At 36.9% G+C, this 15258-nt stretch overlaps 2 protein-coding genes across 2 annotated transcripts in view; one reads left to right on the top strand and one right to left on the bottom strand.

Moving 5' to 3' along the window:
- LOC138699833 (urocanate hydratase-like) overlaps positions 1–15258 on the top strand; it is a 102759-nt gene that overhangs the window by 13657 nt on the left and 73844 nt on the right. Inside the window, exon 2 of the mRNA XM_069826022.1 lies at positions 11468–11598. Within this exon, the coding sequence (XP_069682123.1) occupies positions 11468–11598 (131 nt within the window). The remainder of the gene's footprint in view (positions 1–11467; positions 11599–15258) is intronic.
- On the bottom strand, positions 12827–15123 carry LOC138699832 (metacaspase-2-like). Its single transcript, XM_069826021.1, has 2 exons — positions 13545–15123; positions 12827–13432 (listed from the first exon to the last, which is right to left on the bottom strand). Exon 1 carries the CDS (start codon positions 15100–15102, stop codon positions 13618–13620), a length of 1485 nt encoding a protein of 494 aa, XP_069682122.1. The 5' UTR covers positions 15103–15123; the 3' UTR covers positions 12827–13432; positions 13545–13617.

Genomic DNA, 15258 nt, shown 5'->3' with positions numbered 1-15258 from the left:
CTCTTCATTTGTACTTGGAAGACGAAGGTGAACGTTTGCTTAATAGAATTGCTGGTGTAAATATATATTGAAAGTTAAGACGTAGCAATATAACTTTCATGTGTAGTGTACTCCATAGTAACGTGGCGCGGAATTGGTACATGAATGTTTTTATAATGCATGCTACATTGTATTTCTAACTTTCCCTCCATCCACTCCTCACTACTAGTGCGAAACTACTACCCCAACCCCACATTCCTTCCAGGGCAGATGAACTGTGTCACTGACAGTAATTAGCACAATGTTAACATTTAAATCAGACAGGTATAACGTTTTAAAATTAATTCTTTCTTTCTTTCTCTCTTTCTTTGTTCCGTCAATTTTATAATACATTTTTCTTGGTTTCTTCCAACCATTTCTTTCTTTGTTTCTTTTTTAATTCTATATTTCTTTCGCCTATTCTGTCTCTCCATCCATACATCCAGCAAACCATCACTCTATCCATCCACTCAAACACCCATATATTCATATAATAATCACACGAGTAGCACAGTCGGTAGAGTGCTGGCCTTCTGCGCCCGAGGTTGCGGGTTCGATCCCGGCCCAGGTCGATGACATTTAAGTGCGCTTAAATGCGATAGGCTCATGACAGTACTGGCACTTAAAAGACTTCCTGCGGGACAAAATTCCGCCACACCGGAAAATAACCTCCGCAGTTGCGAACGTCGTTAAATAAAACATTATTTAATATATTCATAATACTTATATTCATACCCATATCTACATATTCTTATCCATAGCCATATTTATATAACCAAACCCATATCTAAATCCTCTGACTGAGGTTCTGGCTGATATGTACATACATCTATTATTATCAGGCAGTACATCTCACTTGACAATATGTGTTAGAGGAAGAACAATTATTTGTTTGTATGCATCTGAAGTCTGACTAGTGTAATATTTAGCTAGTCGGCGATGTATGCAATGGAGGGGGAAAGGAACTGGTCACCCTACCCCATTATCTCCTGGCCTAGTTGCCTCATAAGTGGTGCCTTCTTGGTATCACTTGTGAGGTGTAGACCTGTCTTCGGACAGTTCACTAAACAACAACAACCCATATCTAGGTCTATGTATCCTTACCCATATCTATATATTCGTATCTAGATTTATATATCCATATCAATAGCTCCTTATACCCATTTCAATATCCACCCAACCATCTGTCTGTCAGTTCATCCATCCATCCATCCATCCATCCATCCATCCATCCATCCATCCATCCATCCATCCATCAATCCATCCAGTCCACACCTGTGGAGTAACGGTCAGTGCGTCTGGCTGCAAAACCAAGTGGCCCGGGCTCGAATCCCGGTAGGGACAAGTTACCTGGTTGAAGTCTTTTCCGTGGTTTTCCCTCAACCCAATATAAGCAAATACTGGGTAACTATCCTGGGACCCCTGACTCCTTTCACTGGCATTATCACCTTCATCTCAATCAGAAGTTAAATAACCTGAGATGTTGATACCGCGTCGTAAAATAACTCAATAAAATAAAAAATATATAAATCCATCCATCCATCCATCCATCCAACACATGTGAGATGTTTCTATATGGTAACTAGGCCTATACATACTAATTCTTCCCCATATATTTGTACTCTGTAATGTTCATACAGCGAATGTAAACACAATACCGGCTCCACTTTGCTCAGAGACAATCAAATGATGAACGAATAAGGTAAGCAGGACAATGGTGAATTTTATTTTAGTAGGTTATTTTATGACGCTTTATCAACAGCTTAGGTTATTTAGGGTCTGAATGAGATGAAGGTGATAATGCCGGTGAAATGATCCGGGGTCCAGCACCGAAAGTTACCCAGCATTTGCTCATATTGGGCTGAGGGAAAACCCCGGGATAAATCTCAACCACGTAACTTGCCCCGACCGGGAATCGAACCAGGACCACCTAGTTTCGCAGCCAGACGCGCTGACCGTTACTCCACAGGTGTGGACGACAATGGTGAAACATTTATGTACGGTAAATAAATAAATGAATAAATAAACAAATAAATAATATATATAGGTCTATATATAATAGTTTCATTATTGTAGAAGTTATAGGATTTATCAAAACTGAATTTATAGGAGTGAATAATATTCACGAATATTTACAACAAAAGAGTGCCAAAACAAACAGGTTATCAATTGAAAATAAGAATAATGTGCCAACGTGAACACGGTTAAACTTAAAATAAGTTATTGAAAGTGTTAAATGAATTAATTTCCGTACACTTTTGTACCTAGGAAAATTGCTAAACATTATATCCAAATCATATTATTCAAGAAACTCTATGTCATCTTATGTCATCTGTTGTATAATAATAGGCAACGTTACGTTAAATGTAAACAACAGGTAAAACAGAAACACATTAAAAAAAGAAAACTAACATTGTTCTGTGACTTCTCCTCTCTCTGAAAGTTGTACTTCCATATGCAATTTAGTATTTTGTTGATGTATTGAACAATTTTTCTTACACCACTCACCGATTATGCCACCATGTTTCGGGGAATGAGTTGTGAACAATGTTATAAAGCATCCACGCTAGAACTGGGGCTACAAATTTTCTCTAATGCTTTGATTCTCTCTGCGAATAGTCTACAAATAGAATATAGACGTGAGTGAAATATTTACCGCTTTATTTTTAATCACAATTAGAGATAAAAAAATAAATCAATTTGGAATGAAATTTATTTCAGCGGCAGTGTCAGACTTTACCGTCTGATACTGCGGCGTTATTTCAGGGGAGTGGTTAGACAATTCTTGAATTACAAATCCTTGCAACAGAAATGAAAACAAGAGGAGGCTAATGTCTATATTTCCATCTTTGTTTTTTATATTTCATAAAAACAACAACAGTACTACTATTTATCACGGAACTTTATTTTTGACCACCTTTCTTACTTATGAAGCCACTAACAGCCGCTTTGCTTCAATGAAATTGAGATAGCCCGCGTCCAGTCTGATCTACACTAAATGACTGAGCCCTGTCTACCGCTTCATCTTCACTATTGTGAGTATTAAGATTCAATACTAGCTTTTCAGAAATAGAGGGACTTTCTGATCACGTGCTAGTATAGGTAAGGTTACCACTTAAGAAACACTGAAGAAATACAAAATAGAGGACAGACATCCAGTTAATAGCCCTATGGTATAAATATTATTTTTCTTTGTTTCCGGATTTCTCCGCAATCACGGTTTCTCCGTCATTCCCATAGAGCATAGAGGAACGTTTTGTCGGTAAAGATACTTCCACGGATAGGTGGCAGGCCTAGAAGTGATAATGAAGGATCAATTATGTTCTGAAATTGACAAATGAAGGGATTAGCCATAAAAGAAATAGGCCAAGGACCTACATCTTCCCCCACATAAATTATTGTATTTTCAAAATTAATATTTTAAGAAAATCGGAAGCTTGCTTTTTCGCATGTAGAGTTTGGTTATTTCAGAGCGAGCTTTAGGGCTCGGATCCCTTGTCTAGCGAGGACAGTGACACCTCCCTCTCGTCTTTCGCTCTGCTCAGACTTTTAACAACTTCGGCGATTCTGTCCTGCTGTTGTTTAATCGTGCTTGCGATATCTTTCCCCGTCAAATGAGGTAGCTATTAGTTACGTCCATTTTCGACTTACAAAATTATCTTATATCCCTTCAACCCAACGGGAAAAACAGGAGTGTAACAAGTTGCCAACAGGCTTGTAGCTCATATAGACACCTACAGCGCGTTCTGGTCTTCCATTCAGAAGCTCCGGGTTCTATCCCCGGTCAGATCATGATAAAATATAAATTATAATCATTACTCCACCATGCTCGATCATATCTTCCTCTGTATCTTTTTATTTAACCTGCTCCTTTACACTGACTTATTATCCAATGCTTGTAAAGGATGGTGCTTTGGATCAACACTGTACGACAGTCTATACCCTCTCTCGCAATGCAGGCCTCTCTGACCGTGTGGTCAGCACGGTGTAGGGTCAACGCCGAGACATCACAGCAATGCAGATAAATCTCCGTCCACGTTGAGTATCGAACTAGGAAAGCTGAGAAGTTCATGCGCAATCCATTAACCACAGCGGCGGACCACTCGGTCACTACTATGATTAAATAAATTGAAATTATGTTATGTATTTGAAAGCTTTTCTATTTACATTTGTCGAAAAGTATAGCCTGCTATAATAAACTGACGAGTACTGTGGTGCCCTCAAGTTGAGTTACTCCGTTTTTCCGCGTATTCCAGTCCGGGCTCTCGAGCCATGTCAGAGTTGTTTTCCTTGGAGGAGAGTCCTCGTGCATTCAAGGAGTTGTGCTCGGGATAAACAATCGTTACTGCTCTGCTGATTTCTCAAATGCTGCAAGGGAAGATCCGACTCATCGAATTACCAGACGTCCGATTTCTTCGGATGATCTTCACGAATTAGAAGAAGAGGCGCATCATCAGCAGTGCGACGAGAGTAACCACTTGCACTTGTCTAGAGCCAGCCCGTGCAGTTCAAGTCGGATTTTACAAGCATCTTCCACGGTGACGCAAGTTCGTTAAATTCAATAACAGCCAATACTCGTTAGTCGTCAATTTTCTCCTCCCAATCCAGCGGCCCAGGATTCGAATTGAAAATTACATTGAGGGTAACTTTGCGCTACATGTTACTGTTTCCTGTTGATTCTAGGACATTAAACAACAAATTATAGGCTATTCTTCCGTAAGGATTGAAATAATAACTGCGTTGGTAGAGAATGATCATTTCACTTTCTTATTCTTCGTAATGATGAAGGCTTAGCCATAGATCAGTTGAATAAAGAATTATTACTAAAGAGGAAAGGGTTCAATCCCCGGCAGACATCGTCACATTTTGTGAAAGTAAATATAAAAAAAGCGTGCGCTCGCGGTTAAGGTGTAATGTTCCAAGCCGGAAGGCCTCGGGTTCAATTCCCGATGGGGTAATGGATTCTCCATTAATATAATCCTTCCAGCCGCACTATGGCCCTGGGGTCTACTCAGCTTATAACAGAAATGAGTACCAGGGGCATTTTCTTGGGGTAAAGTCAACAGGCACGTAGGACTAACATCCCTACTGTCTTTAAATGCCGATTGTCTGTAAAGGTGGGGCAAGTAGTTCATCTACCTACTATCAGGATAAGAGGTAAGTGATAATTGTTAATAATGAAAATCCGTAGTGCTACAGCCCTTTAACACTTAAAGTACTCGCGAACTATTTTGTGACATTAGTACCATATAACATTGGGGGTCAACATGACCCACACACGACTACTTAAATGTTACGGGCCTAAACCGACCAGACGGCTGTTAGCGTCACATCCGCTTGCCGAAGCAAAAGTGGACGATCATCCAACCAGAATGGAGGTATCGTGTGGTTAGCACGATGGTCCCCCAGCCATTATAGTTGGCTTTCGTAACCGGTTTTTGCTACCTATCGTAGCTCCCCATGTAAATCACGATGCTGGGTGGGCACCAGTCCCATACACTGTCCAAAATTTCATGAGAAAGTTTCTTCCCCCATGAGAACTCGTTCCAGCGCGAATTCCTTACCGCGAGTCCTAGGCAGGATACCTTAGACCACGACGCCACGGCGCGGGACGTGATAATTGTTATTAGTACAATTATAAAACTAAGAAAAATCAATAAAATGAAAGAGTTGCTTAATAAGTGTAACATTTTCAGAAATTTGTAATAATAGAAGTATAAAAGTTAGCAAAACTAATGAGCTAAAATAATAGCTTAATAAGAGCAAAATTTTCAGTAAAATTTTAATTTGATCAGTACGATTATACAAGTTAATACGATTATAAAATTTAGCAAAATCAATAAGCTAAAAAAATTCAATAAACGGAAAATTTTCCGATTTAAAATGTTCCGGATAATTTTAATTACTATTCGCACCATTCTCTCGAAATGACTTATTACAAATAAAAATTCCGTTAATATCTAACAAGTAAATCTCAGAAGTCACTCAAAGTTGCCTCATTATGTGCACAAAAGCTCAAATCGCGTTACATATACTTGGGAATCAAACTGCAGACCCACGTTCTGCATTGAAGAAGACATAGTTAGGATGTATCTAAGGGAAGCAATTATTCACGAGGAAGAGTGGTTGCAAGTAGTGCCAGTGTTTGGGGACATAAATTGCAAATATGCACAAAGTCACTCATATACTATATAGCTGCTTCTTGAACTCGTGAGTACAGAGCGAGATGGCACGATCAATGTCTGGCGTATGACCCCACATGAGCGGAAGTTACGTCGGAATAACTACGACCCGTACTCACAGCGACATGGAAAATGGATATAGCAGAATAACTGCGAGACCCTCGCCAGGGAATTCCTCTCAGGGAGCTTCATAAAGCAACTGAGCAGTGGCGGATCTTACAAGTTTGTAAAGTGACGGAATAAATTTGTGTCCGCACTTGACTGAGTCTCCAAAAGTTGGAGAAAATTACGGATGAAATAGCAATTATTGAGCTATAATACTCATAATATATGATTTAATCATCAACTGGCATCTCTCTTTCAGACTTGTGAAACACCTACCGAAAACATTATTGCTTAGTGATTATTCGCTATTTTGCAGTCAGCGACGTGCCCTCTTTCTGAATCTGCCGTTGAATGAAAATCGCACACGTAGTTACTAAATCCGTTAATATTCGCAGAATAGTGAAATGTTTTCATTACTAGCAGAAGTTTGTCGTTACTCGTAACAACAATAAAGTTGTCTCTAATGCCACTATCAGAAATCCCAATTAGTCTACTCGTATCAGTTGCAAGAGCAACAGATTACGCACTAGAATGTCCTGGGTACAATCCCAGATGATGCCGGGATTTTCTCGCTGCCAGAGCTTCCAAAAACGGTCCCACGATTCACCCTTCTATCAAATTAAGTACCGAGTATTTTCAGGGGGTAAAATACGGTCGGATGTGGTACCGATCACACCGCTTCATTCTAGTGCCGAGGACATGAAAGCATGTAGCACTACCTCCATGCCCCGCAAGAGCCTTCGTAGCGTATATACGGGATACCTTTATCTTATTTGATATAGACCTACCAGTCACAAACAGGATCTAGTAAATAGTGCTGCATTTCCTTTATTTGACTTTAATTTAATGCCAGGAAATCAAATTGTGTACAACTCTAAATGAACTATTTTCAATATGTTTACTGCAACCAAAAATAGTCCGAAATTTGTCTTTGTTACCTCTCCAAACAGAGACTACGTGTGTAAGATATTTTATGAAATAAGCAGCCGAGGCAAATTTCCCCAGATAAGAATTTACTTTATTTTTCCTCCGGTATGGCATATTGTGTTCCTCGCCGTAGCTTCCTGATCTAAGGAAAGCATCGTGCCTGAACTCGCCAGTGTATGGGACCGGTGTTCATCCAGTATCGCGATGAATTTGAGGAGCTACTATAGGCAGCGAACTCCGATTCTGCGACCAGCTAGGCTTTAAGTGCTGGGTGGATCATCTTGCTAAACATAAGATATCTCCGTACTGGTTGGATGATCATTCACCTCTGCTGGTATATGTGGACGTGAGGCCAGCAGCCGGCTGGTTGGTCTTGGTCTCTATGGGCAGTCGCGTCCAGGATTATTATTATTATTATTATTATTATTATTATTATTATTATTATTATTATTATTATTATTATAAAAAATTCCATGGTTATACAATAAATAATTTCGAATTCAGTGGTAAAAAAACACAACTAATTAGTTTCGTATTCAAGTTCAAAAGAAAGGCCCTAACTGATAACTTGTTTTCTCACTTGTTAAATGTACCTCATTCTTCAGGTGCACATTACTTGCTACAGTCTTCACTCATAAGCCTAGTATTTTTTTAGTTTTCAAGTAAATGTATATTGCAAATTATAAAGCAAAATTTAATTAAATATTTCACACATAGTGAAACAGACAAAAAAATATTGAACTTTGATTAACAATTTTTGCCATTTTTTTTCAATATATACAAGGTGGGTCAAAAGTCGCTTTCCCCAATATTCGTTCTTAGGTTTCATACTTGTACACATATACAGATGCCATAACTTGAATAAACGAACAGCTGGTTTAATAAGTGGTGGGCTGACAATCATGTTCGTGCGTCAACTGTTTCTCCGATATCACGTCTTGTTATTGTTGTTGTTTTGTTTAATTGTGTTGGGTTGCGAATCTATGCAATAACTGCTAGTTTCTTGCAATGAATCGCAAATTAACCACAGAACAACATGTTTTTGCGCTACAACGTTGATGGAAGCACAGTAAGAACACAGCATTGGTGATAGCAGACTTTGAGACAAGATTTCCTGATACTCAACCGCCATCACGCCAAGCGATTAGAAACTTGAACAAATGGCTTGAGCAAACGGGTAGTGTAGTGGATCTACCGCGAAGCGGACGATCACGAACTGTTAGAACGGAAGAAAATGCTCAGCCCGTTGCTCAGGGTTGTGTCAGCAGTCCGTTTTATTCCACCAGAATGTAATAAATTTAAGTAAGTGTTTGGGGAAAGTGACTTTTAACCCACCTTGTATATATAATTATAGTCCTCGTGTTATGTGTGTGATATTCTTAAACCTGTAGGTCTACTTTGTAGAACACAGGCTGCAGAAAGCACTGTACAGATTTAATCCAAATTGATTCAGTAATTTCAAAGAAAAATGTATCTTAGTTTGAAAAATATCAACTTGTGGAAAAGTGTATTAATATCACATAACGCGAGATTAAATATAAATTTGGCAATGGAATAGTTGATCTAAATTGTGGTTTTAGCACTTCTAACTAAATAAATATCATGATTAGATATGAAGAATAGATAGACCTAAGCTCTTGCTATGTTAACGTTGTAGGCTAATACAATTCAACTACGCTTTCACCGGAATGGATTGTGCCGAATTTGGACTCAAATCTCGCCACTGAAGCATAAGTACACCCTCTGCAGAGAGGGTAGGAATTAAGAAACTTTAATTCAATTTGAGGCAAATCTCTGCGGGTGGAACGAGAGAGTTGCTTTATCTCTGCCGACACTGTCTATAGAATCAAAGGGGAGAGTTTCCGATTACTGCTTGCTAAACCCCCCGTTCTGCAGATATTATATTCAGTCGGCTAATGAGTGGCGCTCCCTGTCAGGACAGGAACTCAGTTACCATAGTAACATCAATCGAAAAAGCGATTTCAATTTAAGTTCAATTTTAATATTTGTGTTGCATAATCCTGTAAAACCAGAAGTATAGGGAAATAACTTGTTACATGTTGAATGGGAACTCGAAATGGGGAAACTGGTCGGTGATAAATGTTCCGAAGGCTAATATTTAGTTATTACTCTCGCGAGACTTTGAAATATCCAGTGGAATTTGAAAACAGAAACTTTTAAAAGAGCAGAATAATTATAATTCACTAAACTCGTGTTATGAAATATTTCACTATCAAATTGCGATTTTAATTTCAGTAATCAATTTCACTCTGCAGGGATAAAAAATAATGACGGCTTCCAGGGAATAAAGATATACGAGTATGTTCTGTATACAAAAAGTGTACGCTTCGCACAATGCAAATAAAATATTTTAACTCTAAGTGCAAATATTCTCTTGTCGCGTACGATGGCTTAAATATTAACATATTTTCCAGGAAATTTACGGTTTCTTGAGTTCATATTCAACAGAAGAAGATAGAATTAAAATCTTCCCCGTTCTCTATTTCTTCTAGTTCTATTTTCTTACTCTGACTGACTAGACCCACTTGCAAAACTTCAGGCAGGAATAGCTAAATGACATGAATAATAGATAAGACTTTAGAACAGAGATGACCATTTGTGTGCATTTGCACCGTGTTCACAAAGTTCTTTCACTGGTTTGCACTTTTCTAAAGACAGCCTAACCTCTAGGCGCTTTTAATTTTCTTGGCTTACTGTAGTCAGTATTGACAAACATCAATTTTTTTTTAATTTAGACCGGCTCAGAGACCGTTTACCAAAGTTATCTATTTTGTTTTCGTTTTCATTTGTTTTACTTACACTAATACAAACACAACACCCATGCCCTAGGCGGGACTCGAACCCACAACCCTTCGGACCAAGCGATAGGGACATGCTGTGCCCCTACCGCTTGAGCCATCCGGACCGGCACAATTGAAACTCTTAAGAAACGAATTAAAATATATAATCAATCAACGTTGTATACAAACGAAAGTTTTGGGAGTCAGTTACAGAAATTGATAATAAAAGTGTTATTAAACGACTCCAGGGTCTCAATTGAAGCCTCTGAGGGAAAGTGCTTATTTATTTTTGGAGGTAGAAAATGAGGCAAAGTGCTTATAAATTTTAAAGTGGTTTTACAGCAAATAAGAGATTTTACATTTTAACTTACTTCAAATAAGATATCTCCTGAATGGCTAGATCTAGAGTAATAAAACTTTGCACATATATATTGGCATGAAATATTGTAAGTATCATTTATACATATAATAATATATAAGAAAGCTGTGATTTTTTATGTCGGGTAGTAAAATTGAAAATCCAAAAAATTCAAATGTTCAAAATATATTTTTATTAAAAAAGTATCTTGATCAGGGATAAACCAATGCATCACATCATTATAATGAGTCTTAGTTCATTTTAAATTGTTAGGAAATAGATTATATACTATTTATGAGAGACCAAGATAAATGTTTACTAAAAACAGAAATTATTTTTAAATACAATTTTTTCTAGGATTATTACACAACACAAAAATTTTAGAAAAACTGTGCACATGCATTATAGCATCTAACAATGTAAAAATTTCAAGAAGATATGATGAAAATTATAGAAATTAAAAAACTCGTTTAAACCTTAAACTTCTCACATTATGAGGGGTAACAAAAGGTGTCGTTACGATCACTGTCATCATAGTCATGATTAGCCAACAGGTTTGTCCTTACCAGACTATTCCGCTTTCAAGAGAAATTTTAGAATTTCTTCAATAGAAAATTTAACTGATCGTCCTCTTGATTTTATGCTTGTAGCTATGTTTAAAAATATTTTAATTAAATAAAGCTTCGATCTCTTGGCAAGCTTTTTATGTCACCAAAATATTGTCTTTGTTGATAATTGAAATTGTGATGAAATAAGTTTCTGGTGGATTATTTAACGACACTGTAGCAACTATTAGGTTATTTAGCCTTGTTAGCGAGATGGTATTTGGCGAGATGAGGGCGAGTATTCGCAATGTGATTACCTGCCATTCATCGTACAGTTCAAAAACACCTCGGAAGAATCACAAACAGGTAATGAGTGGGAATCGAACCCACGCCCGAGCGTAGATTCGGATCCGTAGGCATATGCGTCTACCGTGGTGTTAAAATAGAATATGTTAGTTAATGCCATTATTAATTTGTTATACAATAGAGTGTAATGACTAGGTTTGTTTAAAATGTTGTTCGATGTTTCAGCTCGCCGTAAAGAACGCGTTGCGCTACTTCCCACCCAGCTTGCATGAGGTGCTGGCGCCGGAGTTCGCAGCAGAATTAGATGACTACGGCCACATCTACATGTACCGCTTCCTGCCCCAGTTCCCCGTCAGGTGAGTTCAAAGCCGACCGCAGGGAACTCCGTAAATCTCTCAGAAAGCTCTCAATATCTCACATCGTACACATTATGTCAAGAGAACCTGACCTCAGGTTGTTACGGGCACATGCGAAATTTAGTTGACATAACTTCTGTGGGTAAGTTGCTATGGCAACGGCCGATGAAGAGCAGAAATTGTCGATATGCGGTCACCATCGTTCTCCACAGTGGTCGAATGAATATGAATCCCGTTCCAGACATTTTATTCGACGCTCGCGAGTTGAAACCACACTGACGAAGGAACTGTTAATTCGATCATGTGGAAACCTCACCTCAAACTGTGTATAGACCACCAAGCACATATGTATATGCTTCTTATAAAAATTTGCTGCCTGTAGTATAACTACGAGGAACTATGTTGTTATTGTTTATTCAACTTCCGAAGAAAGGCTGGAACCTCATAAGTGACTCCAATAAAGCGTCATTCATGAGGCAACTAAGCCAAGCGATAGTGGGTAGGGTGGTCAGTTCCTTTCCCTTTCATTGCATACATCGCTGATATGATATGATATGATATGATATGATATGATATGATATGATATGATATGATATGATATGATATGATATGATATGATATGATATGATATGATATGATATGATATGATATGATATGATATATGATATATGATATATGATATATGATATGATATGATATATGATATGATATGACAGGCATGTCAATTGATGCCCTCAGGAGCAAGCGCGCGCTTTAGAGCCCAGGAGAGCCTGAGCGCTTTACAGCGGAAAGGAAAGAGAGACGAAAGAGATGGTATATGCAGCTTGGTCGAGCTATATTCAGGGACTGCCAGCACTGATTCAATAGATAAAGGGAAGAGAACTTATTAAAACTGTATCCACGTTAATTTTTAGATTTGCCTGAGAAGTATAAGTGCATTATAAGAATGTAAGTTTTAATTTTAATGCTCATTTTTCAAAAGTTTGATTTTATTATTCAAAAGAAATATTTTCAACTTTTCGTATAGAAAAGTGAAATTTTCAGGTATAGGCCTATTTATTTAGTAGCCTTACAGAATGTTTTCATAAATCTAATGTACCGCATATACGTATTACTGAAGATAGTGTATTGAAAATTTTGAAAATATTCGCATGGAAATTGTTTGTAAGTAAATTAATTAACAAAGCAACTACTGAATTTCATGTTGAAGATATACCGATGAGCTGTCACAATTTGACTATAATTATATGTATATTTACCGCCTTTGCTTATCATACAAAATGAATGAGTTAATTAGTCATATTTTCCTCATTAACGTTTTCGGTACGTAACTTGTACCATCTTCAGATGTTTGTATATTATTTTAATTGTAAACCAAGCCTGTGGGTGCATGTATCTGGACTGAAATGGTCAGTGTTTTTGTGTATGCTGTGCGGTGTCGGTGAAGTGTTGTCATGATTACACAAATGATCACCTTAACTCTTATATGCTATTTGGTACCACACTTTATCAAACTTGAATTGCAATGTTTCTGTCGTTGTTTAAAACACTATGTAAGACACTGTTTAAAAAACTGTTTAAAACGATTTAAAAATATTTAAAAGCACTTAGTTTTTACATCACTTTGACTATGTGAAGTATGTGATCACTGCTGGTTGGAAGTTAGATGAGGCACTTGTGGTGATCTTGTTTAGCGTTGCGTTGGACGCAAGGTCGTGACATGACTATGTTTCTAAAAGTGATGTTGAGACACTTCTATTAGATTGATGGCTTATGTAATATTATAACAGGATGAAGATTGTCAGGTCCGTGGCTATAGTATCGCCTGGCGTGTCTGTAACAATATGATTAAATTAATTTATAAAGTTGGGGATGTTTGTGATTGTATTGGAAATTCCTTTGGTATGGTTAACTGCAGTGCCTATTATGTAAGAAAAGTAACTTACAGTTATGGATGTATTGGTCTGCTCGTGCTTGATGCTAGGCTGATACTAGAGCGAAGGACTTGTTCACAGTATTTTAGTTAGTTATAATATCTGTTTCCGGAAGTAGAGGGGGTGTCGGTGTAATCTGTGTGTGTGATTGTTTGGGCGGGAGTAGTTTGAATAAATTGAAGAGTGGGTTATTTATGTTGGCTATTTGTTCATTTAGTAGAGGTTTTCCTGAGTTGTGTTCTTTTATAATATGAAATTGTTCCGCCGTTTCTATTGTAGGGTCGTTTGTGATTTTTAGTATTTTCAGGGTGTCATTAATGTTTGCGAGTTCATGGTTTTCTTCTATAAGGTGTTGTGCAAATTTAGATCTATTTCTATTATAAACGAAATCAGAGGTATGTTCCTTAAATCTTATTTTAAAGTTGCGCCGGGTCTGTCCTATATATGTTTTGGTGCAATTTTTGCAGTTTAACTGGTATATGCCGCTGTTTAGGAGGGGTTCATTATGGTTGGTATTATTGGGAATTATATTGTTTAGTTTGTTGTTGGTACGAGGGGCTATGTTAATATTTTGTTTTTTGAAAAAGTTGCTAAGTTTGTTTGTAATTTTGCCGTAATATGTTAAACTATGCCATTGTTTTTTGTTTTGTGTTTTCTCAGGCTGTAATGTTGTGAATTCTTTTTTATGTAGTTTTGTTTTTCTCTTTTGTATTAAGTTGTTGATTAGTTGGTTTTCGTATCCATTTTCAAAGGCTATTTGCTTTATATAATTAAGTTCTTTATTGTAATTATCTCTATTTAGCGGTGTTGTGAGTAATCTATCAATGAGGAACCGAAATTTGCTAATTTTATGTGTGATTGGATGTATTGAATGTTTTTTTATGGCATGTGTAGTTGTTGTTTCTTTCCTGTATATATTGAATGTAATTGTTGGGGTTGCTATTGTTATATTTAAATCTAGAAAATTAAGGCTATTGTTATTGCTTTGTTCAAGGGTGAATTTTATATTTTGATGCCATTTGTTAAATTCTTCTAGTATTTGACTATCTTTGTTTTGGGTGTTTTCGTATATTATTATTGTATCGTCAACGTATCTTGCGTATGTGCTGAAATTGAACTTATTATTTAAATTATTTATGTGTTTGTTTTCAAGTTCTTGTAGAAATATGTTAGCTAAATATCCTGATAAGGGGTCGCCCATGGCTAATCCAGTTGATTGAATGTATATTTTATTATCAAATTTGAAATAATTCTGTTTTAGGGATGTTTTTAGTAAATGGGTTATTTGTTGAATTATATTATTATCTAATTGGGCTTCGTTCAGTTTTTGAATAATTATGTTAATGGTTTCATCTATTGGTATGTTGGTATATAAATTTGTAACATCCAGTGAAAGTATTTTGGTGTTGCTCGTAGTTTTGAGTTTTTGAAGTTTTTTTATTATTTGTTTTGTGTTGGTGATGGTATATTGGTTGTCTAGAATGATGTTATTACTTAAGAATTTATGTAAATATTTATTGACTTTGTAATTTGGGGCTTCTCTGCAATTTACTATTGGTCTCATTGTCATTTCTTTTTTATGTGTTTTCGGTAGTGTTTTTAAATTGGGTGCTTTGGGGTTCTTCATGATAGTGTTTTAAACAACGACAGAAACATTGCAATTCAAGTTTGATAAAGTGTGGTACCAAATAGCATATAAGAGTTAAGGTGATCATTTGTGTAATCA

Source organism: Periplaneta americana, chromosome 5 (assembly GCF_040183065.1).
Source record: "Periplaneta americana isolate PAMFEO1 chromosome 5, P.americana_PAMFEO1_priV1, whole genome shotgun sequence".
NCBI classification, from domain to species: Eukaryota; Metazoa; Arthropoda; class Insecta; order Blattodea; family Blattidae; genus Periplaneta; species Periplaneta americana.
The sequence above is the reverse complement of the archived record's forward strand: the minus strand, read 5'-3'. Positions and strand labels throughout refer to the sequence as shown.

Bases quoted from the DNA above. Each gene is read 5' to 3' on its own strand.
- LOC138699832 (XM_069826021.1), bottom strand. From the start codon at position 15,102: ATGACAATGAGACCAATAGTAAATTGCAGAGAAGCCCCAAATTACAAA.